Source organism: Grammomys surdaster, unplaced genomic scaffold (assembly GCF_004785775.1).
Source record: "Grammomys surdaster isolate TR1022 unplaced genomic scaffold, NIH_TR_1.0 240, whole genome shotgun sequence".
Lineage (NCBI taxonomy): Eukaryota > Metazoa > Chordata > Mammalia > Rodentia > Muridae > Grammomys > Grammomys surdaster.
This window is the reverse complement of record NW_021604685.1, coordinates 1285530-1304098: the sequence shown is the minus strand read 5'-3', so window position 1 is coordinate 1304098 and position 18569 is coordinate 1285530. Positions and strand designations below refer to the sequence as shown.

The following is an 18569-nucleotide window of genomic DNA, read 5'->3' as shown; positions in this document are numbered from 1 at the left end:
GAGCATTTCCATTCACTAAATACTGTTATATAGCTTAACTTTATCACCAAATAATATTCATTTGTATAGATTTAGTTATTAAATTAGTATTATGGTAGTTTGTAGTTTTTGAACTCTGTATACAAATACTTATGCAACTGTTTATTGCTAAGTCTTAGCACATATCAGTAATTATTCTCTATACAGTCTGGAATTAGAATTTTTAAGCTAAAGACAGTATTTGGGGACTTTGAATATTTGCTGTTAGTAATATTATGACAATTTTAATTCTGACAGTGTGAATTCCTATGTATCTGAAATTTTGATAATTTATAAACAGTGGAGATTGATATCTTCTTTAGTCTTTATTTGATAGATGAAAAATTATATCTCGTTATTTATAGTAATTTACTTGAAATATAATTGATGCCTTAGTTTTCTTTTGATGTGATAAAATATCTTAAAACAGGCAACTTAAGGAAAAGGATGTTTATACCAGTTCAAGGTCACAGTCCATGATGATGGAGAAAGTCACAATGGCAGGAGCTTGAAGAAGCTAGTCATATTGCATCCATAATAAAGAAGCAGAGTAAAAGTGTGAATGTATACATGCTTCTCTGCTACTTCTCTCCTCTTGTACAGCCCAGGATCTTTGGCTCAGGGAATTGGTCCTACCTGTAAATGAGAGGTGTCTTCCCACATTATTTAATTCAGGATAATCCCCTAATAGATATGTTCAGAGGTCCATTTCCCAGGTGATTCTAGATTTTGTCAGACTGACAACTAACACTAAACATTACAATGAACTATTTTTTTAATTACTACTTCATGTCTTTTTTTTAAGTCATAAAAAGAGAACTTATTATAGGTGCAAGGACAAAAGAAAATATTGACTGGGTTTATCATTTTTGTGTGTGAGGTAGGTTATCTTGATCGATTTATCTTTGTTTAACCACACCTTTTTTTTTTTTTTGTTCAAGTTTGTAGAAAAAAGTTTCCTTGGTCTAGGCTGACTTAAAAGTCTCAGTCTTCAGTTTTGCTTTCCAAGAGCTAGGATTACAGATATGCGCTAACATGTCTGCTTTGCTTGTTTACATTTAATTTGTGAGGCTTTTTTGACATATGCTTTCATGATCAATCCATTACATTTTCCTTCATGTTATTTCTTTTGCTCATATTCTGTGTCTTTATGGTATATTTTCCCCCATAATAAAGGATTGAAACCAGAACCTCGTGCGTGCTATGGACACACTCAACTAGTGAGTTATACTACCAGTGTGAAGAATTTTATACTTTGGATTTTTACTTTTTCACAAGTTTGGGGTTCATGAGATATTATTTTGATTTGTTGCTTTGGTAAAACATTACTTTTTTCCTGGTACATAAACTACTTTTTGGTTTTTCATTATTACAAGGATGGTCACAGCTTTCAGATTGTGAATCAAGAAACCTTCGCCAAAGAATTACTACCAAAATACTTCAAACATAACAAAATAGCAAGCTTTGTTAGACAGCTCAACATGTGTAAGTATTATTTAATTGTACAAGTATTTCTATTTGTCACAAAATATCCATTTTATTTTCTATGAATCAATATAAATGCAAGTTGAGTGAAAACTTTTACTATAGTATATTATTTAAACCCTGCTTTGCTTTTTCTGTTGACTGAAGTTTTACCTTAGTTATTTTTCTATTGATGTTATAAAGCAACTTTAAAAAAAAGAAGCACATTTGAGGCTTACAGTTTTAGAGAGTTAGAGTCTGTGATCATGACAGGGAGCATGGCAACAGGCAGGCAAATATGGCACTGGAGCAGTAGCTGAGAAGAACACACATCTTGAAACATAATCACAAGGCAAAGAAAAATAGCTGGGAAGTGTGGGCTTTTCAAACCTCAAATCCTACCCCCAGTGACTCACCTCCTCCAAAGAAGCCACATTGCCTAATCCTTCCCGAACTGTTTCACCAACTAGGGACCTAGTAGTATTCAAATATATGGTGATCCTTCTCCTTTGAACCACTACAGCTCTTAAACACATAAAAATTCCTTTCTGGAAAGATCTGATTTAAATTTTTGAGTTATGGATACATGCAGCTGAATGTGACCAAAGTTTTATCTAGTTTAATCTTACTGTGCTACTGATAATGAATGAGGACTAAAGAGATTAAGTATTTTTGATCCAGATTATCCAGTTAGGCAATTTATTGCCATTATTAAATATATTTTAGTTTGCCTATCTCTAGCCTTTCAAGTTCTAAAAGCCTTACATGGCACAAATGTGAAGTACACTGTTCCATAGGCCTCATTTTTCAGTATAATTTTTGTGTTACTAGTATGGAAACACTATAAACACAAAAGACACAGACAAATAATGTATATATTTGAAAATAATGTTGAATAAAATTTGTGTCTTTAATATTTGACTCTATTGTTTTATAAATATTTCCCACATTTAATATGTGATATCATTTTTGTAATGCCATTATTAAGGTTGTTTTCATTTTAGACACTTCTTAAAAAGTTGTTTCTGTCTTTATTTCTCTTAAAATTTTCATAATGAGCATTTATTATTTTATAGTGAAAAGGATATACTATTGTCACAAAATATCCTTAAATTACTACCATATTATTTTGGTAATAAAATTTCTCTGAGGGACTGATTTGATGCTTACTACTATGATTAGTCATGCTTAGGGCAAAACATTCCATCACAATTCTGAACTTACTCTGTAATTAACTGACAACTTCCTCTTCGGTACATTCATTGACCAATCCCTGCCTAGTTTCAAGGCCCAAATGTGAGAAGTAGTATATAATGTAGTGTTTTAAAGCATCAGGGTAACAAGCATAGAAACTTCATGTTTATTAACAACATACAGTATTTCACTTAAAATATTTAAGGTATACCAACCACAGGTGTAGGCATAGTAAAAATGTAAACGTAAAGCTTTCTTTATTAACTCTCAAGTTAATACACATATTTACCCTGTTGTTTCTCTTCATCTTTCAACATTATGGCTTTTACTATCTGATTAGTTTCACTTTAACTACAGACAAGGTTAATTTTCATAGTTAGTGAGAAAAGACAATGATTCTCTTAAGTCTTTTTACTTTCATTAGCTCTTACAGTTTCTTTACCTGTACTCCTTCCAATATATTAAAAAAATCAGAAGCTAGGATCACTCATAGTGAGAACATGTACTGTTTTTCTTTCAGAAATGGAATCATCTGATTTAATAATAGTATTTTCCAGTTCTATTGATTTTTCTGCAGATTTTCTTTTTTTCTTTTTTCTTTATGTATTTATTCACTTTACATTCCAATATCAGTCTCCACTCTCGTCCTTGTATCCCCTCACACAAATCATTCCTCCATCCCCCTGTCCCCTTCTCCTCTGAAAAGGGGGAGTTACCTTCCCGATTATCACACCCCACACCCCTGCTCATCAAGTCACTGCAGGACTAGGCATATCCTCTTCCATTGTAGCCAGACAAGGCGGCCCAGTTAGGGAAACAGGATGCACAAGCAGGAAACAGATTAAGGTTCATCCTCTGGTCCGGTTGTCAGGGGATTCACATGAAGACCAAGCTGCTCATCTGGGGTCACTCCTTGACCAAGGTCTCTGGCACTTCCTAGAGATTGCCCTCTACCAATTTCTGCCCCCACCCTCACTCAGCTCCCCTCCCCTTCCTCTCTCCCACACAGTTCCCTCCCTCTATCCATGATGTTTCTCCTTCTGAGAAAGATTCAACCATCCTCCCTTATTTTTTCTTTATGACTGAGTAAAATTTCATTGTGTATATATCACATTGTTTTATCCATTCATGTTTTGATAGACATCTAGGTTGGTTTTATTTCCTTGTTGTTATGAATAGAGCAACAATAAATATAGATATTCATTTGCTATATATATATATATACATATATATATATATACACACACACACAATTAATGAAAAGAGAATCCATGAATTTGAAAGAAAGCAAGGATGATTATATTGAAACATTTGGGAAGAGGAATGGTAACAGGGAAATGGTGTAATTACAGTTTTAAAATATTAAAACTAAATAAACAGATGCAGAGACCCACAGCCAAACGTTGGTCAGGGACTCTTTGGAAGAATCAAGGGAAGGATTGCAGGGCCCTGAAGGGGAACTCCACAGGAAGACCATCAGAGTCAGCAGACCTGGATGGACCCTTGGGATCTCTCAGAGTCTGACCCAACAACCAAACAGCATACCATGGCTGGGCCGAAACCCCCAGCACATTTGTAGCAGATGTGCAGCTTCGTATCCATGTGGGTCCCCAACAGCTAGAGTCCGGGGGCTGTCCCTAAAGCTATTGTCTGCTTGTGGAATCTGTTCCCCAGCAGGGTTGCCTTCTCTGGCCTCAGTGGAAGAAGATATGCCTAAACCTGCAAAGACTTGATGTGGCCCGATCTCTCAGAGGAGAAAGGGAGGGGAAATGGGGGGAGGGACTGTGTGAGGGGGGAATGGGAGGGGCAGCAGTTGGGATGTAAAGAAATAAAAATAAATAAATAAACTTAAAAATAATAAATCTTTACAAAAGAGGGTGAGAAGAAGAAAGGGACAAGGGGAAAAGAACAAAGGAAGGAAAAGAAAAGGGAGAAAGAATGGAAAGGGAGGTTGGGGTAAGAGAGAGGAGGACAGAACATTGCTAGTTCACAAAATTGAAGGTACATTTTAAGTAAGTATAAAAGTGAAGGCAGGCCCAGTGAGATGGCTTGGTGCACATAGGTACTTGTCTCCAAGCCTAATGATCTGAGTTTAATTCCTGGAACCCATATGGTGGAGTGATAGAGCTCCTGCTATCTATCTTCTGACCTCCAGCTATGGAGTGCATATACGAGAGAGAGAGAGAGAGAGAGAGAGAGAGAGAGAGAGAGAGAGAGAGAGAGAGAGAGAGAGAGAGAGAGAGAGAGACAGAGATGGAGAGAGGGGGAGCAAAGGAGGGAGGGAGAGAAAAAGGAAAAAATGAACAAACAGGAAGGAAAGAAGGAAGAGAAAGATAACTGCTGGCACAGCCTATATTTCACTTGACTACAAATGCAACATCTGTCTATTTGTGATCACTTGTCTTGGCTCAGGTCAAGAGTCTTCTGTATGTTCTTAATTGCATGGATGCAGATGTAAAACCTCTCTCTATGTGGTCCCGCTTCTGGAAAAACATTCTGATTCTATGTAGATAGTTGCATATTGACAAATGTAGAGTCTGATACATGCAGTCACTCACGTAGGTTCACATTTGAATTCTGTCTGCCTTCATTCATGCATAAGTTGGTTTTATTCTTGTTATTAATTTTCAAGATACATAACACTGGCTATCTGCTTTTTGTGGGTTTTATCATAAATACGCTTGAAATATCACCATCTAGACATAATGAATTTTTGCCTCTTATATGTTCCCAAGTACATGTTATAATTGTGAGTGTAATTGTATTTCCTGCTTTTTATCTTTTTACAAGCAAGAATTTTATCAGATTGACTTATAAATCCCCCCACAGAATTTGGCACACTAGTTATGATTAAATGTTGTTCATTAACATGTGAAGGGCTTGAGAAGCCCTAGCATGGCAAACATGGCTCTGGCAAGTCTTGCCCTTCCACCATTTCTTCTGCCTTGCTAAATTGTTAGATTACATTTCAAAAAATAGCCCCAAAAAGTCTATTCTCTTACTTGGCCACTTCCTCCTCCTAAGACTGATCACCAAGTCTCAGCTATGAAAATCCTGAAGCAATCAAAATCTGCCTTATGACTACCCTAATTAGCATGCCCAATCAAACTAAACTAATTCATCCTAGCAAGGAGTTTCCCTTTTTCTCTTTATAAACTATCATTTGTTTATAGGCCACATCTGTCTTCTTTCCATCAAGAGGTAGGCCTTTGTCTCTCTAGGGCAAATAGCACCCCCCCCAATCTCCCTTGTTTATTGTTCATTCTCCCTTGTCCTCTGTCTCCTGTTTTTGTCTCTTATTAATCTCTGCCATTTGACCCTCTGTGGCAAATAAATCTTCTTTGTGTTGAAAGCTTGATTGTGGGGTTTCCTGTTCCAATTCCAGTCCTTTCAAGATGGATAATTGATAAGAATACTTAAAGTTATAAATTCAGGTGGCCAGAGACTGTGTTAACTAGTTTGTTTGTAAATATGTTCTAAATGGAAAGGAATTGTATTTGTCTTGTAAAAAATATGGGTTTATGAGAAACAGAAGAACCCTCATGTGATTAGTTTTGTGTTATCTGCTTTAATAAAGGATGCAGAGATTGGAAATAAAAGTTAAACTTCTCACAAAATGATCCTTCAGAAAGTAATTCTTGAAATAAATGTTTCCTTTTAGATCATATTTGGGTAATTTCCTGCTATTAATTAAGCACGGATCATTAAATTATGTTTAACCTCGTTACTTCGCAGGCACTGGGCCCATGCCCTTAACTGAAGATGTGTTCTATTATCCTCCTCACCTCTTTTCCTAAGATCTTAATTCTCTCATGAACTTTTCCATGTTCCTTTTCTCTATAGATAATCACTCCCATATAAATACAAAAAGTAGGACCTAGGGTCTACATGACCAAAAAAACACTGTGTTTGTCTTCTCAGCTTGAGTTATCAGCTTTCACATAATATTTTTCAGTTTTGTCCATTTGCCTGAAGATTTTATCATTTCATTTCTGTTTTGGATTTGTAAAACTTCATTTTATTTATATACTACGTTTTCATTGTCCATTAAACATTTGGTGGACATTTAGGCTGATTTCTCTTCCTTCCTCTTGTGAATAGAGCAGTTATAAATATGGATACACAGGAATCTTTCTGGTAAGATAGAGTTTTTTGCATATATCCCCAAGAGTCATCTAGCTGTATCATATGTAGTTATACTTTTAGTTTTCCTGAAAAAAAAAATCCACACTAATTTCTATAGTGACTTTGAAAGTTTACATTCCTACTAACAGTGAATAAGATTTTTCTTTCCTTACACCCTCACCAGCATTTGTTATAATATATTTTCTTGATGATAACTCTTCAGAATATTGTTAAAAGGAGTTTTAACAGCTTTAATTCTCATTGCTGGCAGCTAAGGATGTTGAACATTTTAAAAATTTCATTGGGCGTTTGAACTTCTTTCGGAACTCTCTGTTCTATTCCTTAACTACTTTCTTTGATTGGTTGTTTGTTTTCTTGTTGTTTTGATTTTTAAGTCGTTTGTAGTTCTACATACTAATACTCTTAAATATACTATTGGTAAAAAATTTCTCTCATGCTAAAGGATGAGAGATTAGCTTCACCTAAACAACTGTTTCTTTGGCTGTACAGAAGCTTTATAATTTCACTCTGTCCCATTTGTTGATTACCACCCTCATGTCGTGAGTCACTGCCATCATATTCAGAAACTCTTTACTTGGGTTGATTATTTGTAATGTTGTCTCCTATTTTTCCTCTAGCAGTTCAGATTTTCAGGTTTTTACATTGAAGTCTTTGATCGATTTGGAGTTGCTTTTTGTTGTTTTTGTTCAAAGTGAGAGATAATATGCTAAATTCATTTACTTATATGTAGCTATCCAGTTTTCCCAGCACCATTTATTAAATAAGCTTTCTTTCTTCCATGAATGTTTTGTTAGCAATGTTGTCTAATCATGTGTCTGTAGCTGTGTGAGTTTCTATCTGGATCTTCTATTATCTTCCATTGATTTATTTTTGTGTGTGTGTCCCAGTACTGTGCTGGGTTTGTTTTTGCTTCTCTGTAATATTACTTAAAGTGAGGTAATTAGGTATGTCAGTACCCTCTTTATTACTCTTTTTCTTAGTGGTTTTTGTGTATCTGAAGTATTATGTGTACTAAAATAAATTTTAAGATCTTTGTCTACTTCCATGAAGAATGATATTAGAACTTTGATAGGGATTGCATTTTGTAAATTGCATTTGGCATGATGACCATTTTCACAGTATTGGTTCTTCATACTCATGAGTATGGTAGGAAATTCCATCTTTTATGTATTCCTTTTTCTCTTGAATATTTTCAGATTTTCACATTACAAACCTATCATTTCCTTGGTTGGGTCTATTTCAAGATTGGGGCAGGGCTTGTCAACAATTGTAAGACTATTTCTCTAAATTTCTGCGGCATATTTTTTATAAGTATGTAGGAATACTACTGATTTGAGGATTAATTTTTATATCCTGAAATTTTGCTGAAAGTGTTTATCTGTTCAAGTTTTGGGTGGCATGTTTACTATCTTATGTACAGAATTATATTATCTGCAAATAAGGATAAGTTTATCTCTTCCTTTCATGTTCATGCCTATTTTTATTTGCTTCTTTTTCTCTTATTGCTTTAGCTGAGAATTTCAATACTATACTAAGAGTGGAGAACATGTTTTGGAGGTCCCACACTGCCTCACCTCAAGCTAGGCCCTATTCCTTCCTATGTCCTAGGCTATCTGATAAAGAGATCTCCTTATCTCAGCTCTTCAACTGTTAGAAACCACCACCTCAGAACTCTCTGTAACCATCCAAGAGGTCCTTGTAAGGGACCCATTTCCAGCAGATTATCAATCATAACTCAGCAAAATTATCAGTCTTAATTGATGAGGAATGAAAATAACTTCCATGATAAAAACAGATTGAAAAAAATGTGTAACTGCCATGCAAGCCTTACAGATACAGATCCAAGCAGGCTCTGTGCTTGCCGCTTCAATCTCTGAGTTCATATCCATTGATAGAGAGGTCCTTGCCTTCCTGCTGTCCTCCATACCCTCTTGTTCTTAAATTCTTTCTGCCTCCTATTCTGATGGGTTTCATGAGCTCCAAGGGGAGGGATTTGATGCAGACATCCCATTTGGATCTATGTGTTCCATGGTGTGTGTGTGTGTGTGTGTGTGTGTGTGTGTGTGTGTGTGTCTGCTAAATGTCTGCCTGCTGGTCTCTGCATTTTTTCTTATCTGCTGCAGGAGGAAGCTTTTCTGATGTTGGCTGAATAGGCCACTGATCTATGAGTACAGCATAATATTAGGAGTGATTTTCTCATTATCTTTTTTAGACAAGTAGTATTTTACCCTAGGTCTCTGGTCTATCTAGTCTATGGTTCTTAGTTACACAAGCAGTATTGGGTATGGGTTCCATCTCGTGGAGTGGGTCTTAACTCAAATCAGATATTGCTTTCTACCATAATTGCCTTAGCCTCTTTTGCATGCAGGACAGATTATAGATCAGAAATTTTATGTCTGGGTTGGTGAGTTGATGCTTGCATTTCTTTTTTTCTTTTTTCTTTTTTCTTTCCTTTCTTTCTTTTTTTCTTTTTCTTTTCTTTTTTTTTGGTAGCCTTCCCATATCAAAGACAGTAGACCATAAATATAAAGAGTCTATGTAGGCATCAGTTCAATATCTCCATGTTCAATGAGTTGTATATATTATACACACATGCATACAAGACCCCATTGACAGTGGAGCCTTGCTGTCAGTTTGTAGAGAGCAATCTACTATCTTCTTAACAGCCTGGGTTATTTGGGGATTTTCATGTGACCCCTTTGACCAACAACTCAAATCTGTGTAACCTAGTCCCAGTACTGGAAGCTTCATTTGGTGACAAGAGATGGCCAGTTAGGCCTCTGTCTTCCTCATTATTTGAAGACTTCATTAGAATAGCCCTTATATATTTTAGGAAGTTTCCACTGCACTAGGTTTTCATATCACACCTCAAAAGCCTCTCAATTCTAGCTGTCTTTCTCTGCAATTTCTCCCCAAACCAGATTGTCCCTCATCCTCTCCACTTAATCCTCGCATTCCAGTTCCCCCATTCCCAGTCATCCTATAAGATCTATTCCATCCCCCATCCTAGAGAGTTTCACGTGTTATCCTTAGTCTTTTACTGATACCTAACCTCTCTAGGTCTACTGATTGTAGCTTGGTTATCATTTATTTAACAGCCAATATTCATAAATAGTGACTACATAACATATTTGTCTTTCTGGGTCTCGGTTACTTCACTCTGGATTATTTATTCCAGTTTCATCCATTTCCTTGAAATTTTCATGATGCCATTTTTTAACAGCAGAGTAATACTCCATTATGTAAGTGTACTATATTTTCTTTATTCACTATTCTATTGAGTGACACCTGGGATGTTTCCAGTTTCTGGCTATTATGAATAAAGCAACAATAAACATGGTTGAGCAAGTATCTTTGTGGTTAAGGTCAAACATCCTTTAGGTTTATGCTCAAGAGTTGTATAGCTGGATCTTGAAGTAGATTGATTTCCATCTTTCTGAGGAACCACCATACTTATTTCCATAGTGGCTATAAAAGTTTGTATGCCTACCAGCAATGGAGGAGTGTTTCCTTTGCTCTGTATTCTCACCAGCTTTGTCACTTGTGCTATTGATCTTAGCCATTCTGGCAGGTGTAAAATGGAATCACAAAGTAACATTTCCTTGCTGGCTAAGGACATTGAACTTTTCTTTAAACATTTCCCAGCCATTTGAGACTACTCTATTGAAAACAGTCTGTTTACATCTGTACCCCATCTTTAATTGGATTCTTTGGTTTATTTGATAGTTAGTTTCTTGAGTTCTTCATGTATTTTGGATATTAACTCTCTATTGAATATGGAGTTGGCTTTAAAAACAACAACAACAAAGCTTCTCCCTTTCTGTAGGCTGCTGTTTTGTCTGATTGACAGTGCCTTTTGCCTTGCAGTAGCCTTTCAGTTTTATGTGGTCCTGTTTATTAATTGTTGATGTTAGTGCTTGTACTATTGGTGTTCTGTTCATAAAGTTTTCTCTTGTGTCAATGCATCTATCAAGTTTGGTGTATCTGGTTTTATGTTGAGATGTTTGATCCATTTGGACTTGAGTTTTGTGCAGGATGAGAAGTATGGCTCTATTTGCCTTCTCCATGCAGACATCCAGTTTCACCTGCACCATATGCTCTTTTTTTCATATGCTGTCTTTTTTCCAGTCTGTATTTCTGGCTTTTTTATCAAAAGTCAGGTATCCACAGGTGTGTGAAATTACGTCTAGGTTTTCAATTCAATATCATTGATCAACCTGTCTCTACAAAACCATGCTGTTGTTATTACTATAGCTCTATAGTACAAATATGAAATATTTGAAATATGGGATGACAATACCTCCAGCAGTTCTTTTATTAGTCAGGATTATTTTAGCAAAAATGGCTTTTTTCTGATTCCATGTTTGTTTCTTTTTTTCATTTTCATACTGCCTCCTTTTTCAGTATTTTCCAAATTACAAATATGGTATTAAAAGAAGATAGAAATCCAGATCGTGTAGTGTTATGCCCACTTGGAAATAAGTGACATATTGTGCTATCTTGGCATTTAATCAGTGATTGGAAAAAATTGGAATATGTTGGTTAAAATGAGGCTTTAATATTAATATATTACATACACACACATGCATGCATACAAGCCACCCTTCTTCACTTGTTCTCTACAGTCACTGGCAAGTTATGTAAAAGCAATTTAAATTAAGAACTCAAATTCTGGAGCTGGGAAGACAGTTCACTTGGTAAAGTCCTTGTGCAAGTGGAAGGAAATGGGGTCAGACTCCCTGCACCAACATAAAAGTCAGATTGCACATATTAGATCTCTGTACTGTGGCATAGAGGGCAGAGATTGGCATACCCAAGAAGCTCACTTGACCAGCCTGTTTCGACGGAAAAGCAAATTCCAAGTTCAGTGAGAGATTCTGCCTCAAAACCAGGGCAACATAAACTGAAAAAGGGGATTAAAGAAGATATCATGGCATCAAGCCCAGGCCTCTAAATGCTCCCACACAGAAGACCATGCCAGCTCATATGTCTGTATACACACACATGCCACAGACATAAAGAACAGTAAGAAAAGGAAGTAGTACCCAAGTTTGAAATTAAGCTATTAGAGTGTACTAATTTTTATGGCATCAAATATTTTGACTATTACTTACTTGTTCTAATCCTTCCAAATTTCATATTAGAATCTGTATTATGGCATTTCTCCTTATTGTTAATTTTTTTCCTTATACTAGATGGTTTCCGAAAGGTGATTGCACTGCAGAGTGAAAAGACTAGCCAGAAGAATAAAATAACTTTTGAGTTTCAGCATCCACTTTTCAAAAGGGGAGAAGCCTGTCTTCTTGCAAACATTAAGCGAAAGGTAGGAAGAAGACCATTATCATATATTTTTCTGTAAGATTTAGGGGGCATTCACTAATATAAACCTTTTATGACTTCTTTTAAGTCTTAGCATGAAACTGCTGGAATTAGGAACTGGCTTGCAAGGTATTCTTTCAGGTTGCTCTGAACATGACCTTTAAGTATTAGTTCATCTAAAACTTAGTATCTTTTTTTGTGTGTTGTTTCTTGTGTCCTTTTTATCATGTAGACAGTGCTATAACATCTTTCAAAATAAGCAGAGGAGGCTAGGATAGATTTTGAAATAGTATCTTGAATATTAAATTTTGACAAAAAAATATTACAGGCCCTATCTGAATAACCCAGATCTGATGACAAGTCAAAGCTGACTATAAAGAAGTAACATAGTTTTTCACTTGTAAGATGTCTATGCGTGTTGAAAAATAAATTCATGTGAAACTTATCAGTCTACTGGAAGTACAGGAACAAAAACAAATGCAGAAAGAACATGTAGACTTCCACTAAGAATAGTGGTTCTCAGGGCTTCAGCTGAATATGTAAGAGTGGAGGGCCCTGCTGGGCATAGGTGGAAGAAGAGATCCTTGACCTCATGAAGGCTGGACGCCCCAGAGGGTGGGAATTTTGAGGGTGGGGAAGTGGGAGTGGGGGGGGGGGTAGGTGGGGGTTACATCCACGGAGAAGAAGGAGGAGGGGTAAGGGGATGAGGGGTTCCCGGGTGGGTGGGGGATGGGGTAAAGGGATAACATATGAAATGTAAATAAAATATCCAATAAAATTAAATAAATAAATAAATAAATAAATAAATAAATAAATAAATACAATAGTGGTTCTCAATATGTATTTTGAAACATCTCTATGGGTACCTTTTTAAAGAGAACTATGAGGTACAGTATTATCATAAAAAAACTAAAAAATAATGTTTCCATCCTTATTCACTTATGATCACAGTTCAACGTTCTTAGGTATACATGATATTTGATTACATAAGTATTCTTGTTTTAATGTGTGATAATTTCCACAGTATTGTAAATTTTAAATAATGCCTGTTTGTTTCCTGGCCTCCTTGGTTCTTAGCACTTTTCCCCAATCCATTCATTTTAAGGTGGTTCCCATTTTTAAATATAAAATGAGTTTCATTTCTTTTTTTTTCTCTTTTTTTAAAATTTTTTTTAATTTTTTCTCAAATCATAATTAATTCACACAGGGGTTATAAACACAGAAAGGCAGGATGTGGGGAAGGGAATGACACTGGAGTGTGGGTGTTCAGGGGGAATACAGATATCTTCAGAACCGGGTATCGGCTGGGTGAAGGTTCAGGGGACAAGTCACTATGACTCTGCCTATGACTCCCTTGTCCTTATCTAAGTTGGTATTGTCTGCCAAGGCTACCTATTTACAAGGTCTATGACTACTCAGACTTATAAATTTCCACAAAAGCTGCCTGTTGACATTAGCTTATAGCCATCTGTTTTAATGTTTTTCCACTGAGACCCAAGACTTGTATACATGTATGACAGGCCTATTGCTGATTTTAGGCCTATGGCTGATTTTAGGCCTACAGTGTGTAAGCAGGGCTGCTCCTGACATCTCCTCCCTTCTCTAAGTATAGAAGGGCTGTGGCAATTCTAAACTTGCGAAGGCGGGGATAGAGGCCTGACCTCCAGTATTTGAAGGGGACCTTGTAATGGCTCCAGTACCCCTGTCATTGTCCAGTGAGGCATGAGGGCCATACCCGTCCCGATGTTTTTTTCCTGGAGAGGGGATACTTTTGACATCAACCCCTATGCAGTCAGGCTTGTCCCTCAGGGAACCCAGAGAGATATTTTTATCTTTTATTGATAGTCCCTTGCAGTGCTTAGCCTCGAAGCCTAAGCAAGAATTCAGATCGCCTGTCAGAGGGGGTTCTGGGTGGCCCCTCTCTGCTTGGTCTAGGGGCATAAGTCCCCCCTTTTTGGTTGGGTGGAGATGGGTTTTGGAAATATCCTGTATAAAGTAACAACCTCATCTTGAGTCTCGTGGTCCTCCATAGCTAACTTATGATAATGTATCTGAGTAGGTTTGGCTACCAAATTATTTATCTGTTGTATCACAGAGTTAGTCCGCCTATTTGAGAGCCAGGGACCAGCAGAAAAAAAGCAAAAAGAACCCAAATAATGGTCCCAAGATGGAAGGAAATAGGGTTGACAACCTTGGAGAGGCTGCAAATCAATTCTTGTACCAGCATTCATCTGTCTCTTTCTCTCTCTGATTTTTCTTAGGCTTCACTACCTATATCATGCTCTCTTTAACCCTCCTTGTCTTGTCTATGTAAAGGTAACCTTCTTCTTTGAGGGTTGTACACAGTCAAGAGCTGTATACAGTCTTTTCTATTGTACTAGAGTAAATTAAGTCCAATAAGGATCTTTGCGATTTTAGGAGGTCTCTTCAGACGGCGAAAAGAGGGATTTCTTCATATTAGTGATGTCAATCTCTAGCTGTTTGATGTTCTTGTCAGTGGCCCTTCAAAGGTCTGAGTAGTATAGGTTTGGAGGCCAGCATCTGGATTAGAACTTCTAACTGCAGACATCACGGGTGATTCATTTTTACCTGGGATGCTGCCTGAGTTAAAGCTTCTGGGAGTCCCTCTTTCTCTCGGTTTTCTGGGGTTGGGTACGGAGCTGCCGCCTGTGACCTGCTCTATGCTTGGGCCCAGACCGGAAGTCCGAGTTTAATTTCTTAATCCATTCAATGAGCCCATGCCTTTTGGTTGGAGAGTTGGGGCCATTTATATTTGAAGTTATTATTGAAAGGTGTATGCTGGTTGTATTCATTTTGTTGTTGTGTTCTTAATTGTATTTTGTGTGTCAGTAATTATATCTTCATTTGTTCCCTATGGTCTTTTATCTATGCTCAATCTTCTCATCAGCTCAAAGTACTATTTCCAATGTAACCTGTAGGGCTTGTTTAATAGACATGAATTCTCTTAGGTATTTTAAATAGTAAGTTTTTCATTCTCCTTCAACTCTAACATATTGCTTTTCCAGGTACAATAGTTTGGGTTGGTATTTGTATTTATTTAGAACTTGGATTACATTGTTTCGTCCTTTTCTGGCTTTCAAAGTTCCCATTGAAAAATCAACTGTTATTCTGATAGGTTTTCCTTTATATGTGATATGTGGCTCTTCTCTGGCTGCTTTCTCTATCCTCTTTTCATTCTGTATATCTGTTGTTTTAATTATAATATACCAATGGTAGAGGGTTGTTGTTGTTTCAATTGCTTAGGAAAAAAACCAACATTTTCCATCCTTTCAACGTAAGAACTGCCATTTCTTTGGAGGGTACAAATCAATAGACCCTGTTTTTAACCTAATCCTCCAGTCTTTGTCTTTTGCCTAGGGAATTAATACCTGTCATAATCAGTTTATTTTCGTAAGGTGCATGTTAATTTCTGATAGTTTATTGTTTTGTGGTTTGGGGTTTTCTTATTCCTTGTCAAACTATTATAGGAGTATAATTTATTTTTCCTGTGTTCTCTTTCATTCCAAAGGATTCCTTCAAGTATCTCCCATAGAGCTGGCTTAGTGGTCATGAATGTGTTTTGTCTGTTTTTGTTTTTGTTGTTGTTGTTTTTCATGAAAAGGCTTTCTTTTTCCTTAAGTTCTTACAAATAATTTTGCTGGGTATAATAATTGACGTTGTCTTTAAAAACTTGAAATATGTCATTTTCTGATTTTTAGTAGTTTAGTTTGTTAATGTTACTCTCAGAAGCCTGCTTTTGTATGTGATGTCTCTTGTACTGCTTTCAGTATACTTCTTGGGGGAGTCTCTGTAGTTAGTGATGTTTATTTTCTGTTCATTTCCTAAATGCTTCTTATATCTGGGTTGATCATTCTAGTGTTGAATTATTCTACAGGCATTTTCATTCTATTTACATTTTTTCTTTTCAAATATTTCAATTTGGTTTTTCTTCAATGTTGCTAAATTTGGATTCTTCTTTCATAAGTTATGTTTACTTTATTATTTCCTTAAGCTATTTGCTTGAGTTCTCTTAGAATTCCTTCAGTTTATCTGTGTCTTCTTTGATTTCCTTGAACATGTTATAATTATCTTTATGGATTACCTAACTAATTTCATGTAACTAATCCTTACTAGAGACTAATTTTATGGGATTAACAATTTTTGAAGAACTAATGTTGCTTTGGTTTTTCAAATTATGGTTTTCCATTTTGTCTTGCACATCTGGTGTTTAGTTATTGATTGGATTTATTTATTTTTAAATTTCATTATGATTAACTAATTAATACAAAACCACCTTATTATTTCAGAGGGACTCTGGTTTTTTCAAGTGGCGCTCCAGTGTTATAGGGTTGAGTTATTGCTTTCATATGCGAGACTGCTAGTTAGGGTACCAAGTTTGATTCTTAGTGTTCACCTGAATTTGCATTATTGTCTGAAAAAAAATCACCATCAAGGGGTATGCTGTCAATAGCAGTCAACTATTAGCCAAATAAAAAGTTAGTCATTCCTATGCAACAATCACTTTAGGAACTAAAGGGATACAGATATTAGTGTGTGGGCTAATATACTAGCTGCTTTAGGTATGCATAGAAAGAAAAAAACATAAAATGAATAGCAGCATAGCAGCAGACCCATGAACCCACTTACACCACATGTCCCTATTCCACTGGACCCATGTCTTTGTACTGCAAATACAGCAGGTGTCTTTTTGACACTAAGTATTGATGAAAAAAGATTATACAAGTATAATTATGTGTTCAGCATATATCCTCCAGAAGTGCAAAAGAAATAAAGCTTTCTTTTGCAGAGACAGAGACAGAGAGACAGAGACAGAGATAGAGAGACAGCGAGAGGCAGAGAGAGAGAGAGAGAAAGAGAGAAAGAGAGAGAGAGAGAGAGAGAGAGAGAGAGAGAGAGAGAGAGAGAGAGAATAAATCAGTTATCAGTGAATTTACCCTAGAAAAAAATTAAAGGACATTTCAAGACGACCACTAAAATAGTCACATCATTAAAAAAGCCTATAGTGTAGGTGTAATTCTCCATAGCTACATAGACCGATCTTATGTTTTCATACTGTAAATATTGGCATATATCAATATGACCCATACAAACAAAATGTTCACCAAAAAATATGAGTATGAAATAGTCACAAGAAAAAAATGTACCATGAAAATAGACCAAATTTGTGCTTTTTAAATACCAAATTGAAACAGCCTCTATTTTAGTCATAGTGACCTCAGAATGACAGTTTCAATTCTAGAAGTAGAAAATAAAAAACATTGCTTCAATGAGTCATTTTTCAATCACATTGAAAAAGGAGTCAGGTTCAGACATCTTTGATTTTACTGAACACTTAATCTTCTGGGTCTAATTAAGAATAACTTTACGATATATGTCCTGAGGAGTATTTAATTTGAGATTAAAACTACTACGTGGGGAATAGTGATTCTCTTATCTCATGAGTTAGTGAAATAATATGTAATAGAGATACCGTATTTTTATTTTAATTTCTTATAGCTAAAAAGACATAATTTTATGTAGCAATTGCTTGGTAGCTTTCATTCCATTAGTTTGGTATATATTATAGAAGGTATATATTGTATCTGAAGATGAGATGCCTAGTTTATGAACTATCTAGATAGTAGGCAATGTGTTTTTCATCATGGAATCAAAAGAGAGACCCGGCTCATTGCTAATGTAATTGCTTCCTCTTTTTAATCCTGCTAAAATATATTATTATCTACACAGCTCATTTGCAGGTTACTTACATAATGCTTTTCATAGCCGATGTTTTTAAAGTTGAAATATACAATTTCTCTCTGGTCTGGTAATTACACAGCATTGCTTCACAGATCTTCTTATTCTTCAAACACATTTACAGCAGGTAAAACAAGGTAGAAGTTTCTATTCACAATTTTGAAGTTTTACTCTGAGGGAACAGGAATCTCTAGTTCCTATTCACAGATGTGGTATGATATAAAGCTTCAATTTAAAATAATTGATAATGTTTTGTTTGTTTAAATTATCTTTGTTACTTCTCTCATTTTCATTAAAAATAATAAAATTTATTTCATTTCATAAACCAAACCTCATAGTTTAATATGTTTACATCTCAGCAGGCCTAAAATTAATCTGTAGTGTATTATAGATTACTTCTGAGATTTAACCACACTGTAGATTATTCATGAGATATACCGACTCCCCCAATTATGCTCATAATCACTCCCAACAAGAAAATGGAGGGAAAGGTTCACACTTGAACTCCAAACAGAGTGAGATATGTGTATAACAGAACGTATCTAAATTAATATACTCTTTGTCAAAGTCCCATATAATGCTATATAATATATTTGGTTATGTTACAGTATTTACTACAAATTGTACTTTTTGTCCCTGTAAGGTATTGCCATTTCATTCGTGATAGAAAA

At 35.8% G+C, this 18569-nt stretch overlaps 1 protein-coding gene across 2 annotated transcripts in view; it reads left to right on the top strand.

Moving 5' to 3' along the window:
* Positions 1 to 18569, top strand: part of LOC114626837 (heat shock factor protein 3-like) — a 42074-nt gene that overhangs the window by 5841 nt on the left and 17664 nt on the right. For both annotated transcript variants that reach the window (XM_028774355.1, XM_028774354.1), the window contains exons 2-3: positions 1395 to 1503; positions 12018 to 12145. In XM_028774355.1, the coding sequence (XP_028630188.1) occupies positions 1395 to 1503; positions 12018 to 12145 (237 nt within the window). The remainder of the gene's footprint in view (positions 1 to 1394; positions 1504 to 12017; positions 12146 to 18569) is intronic.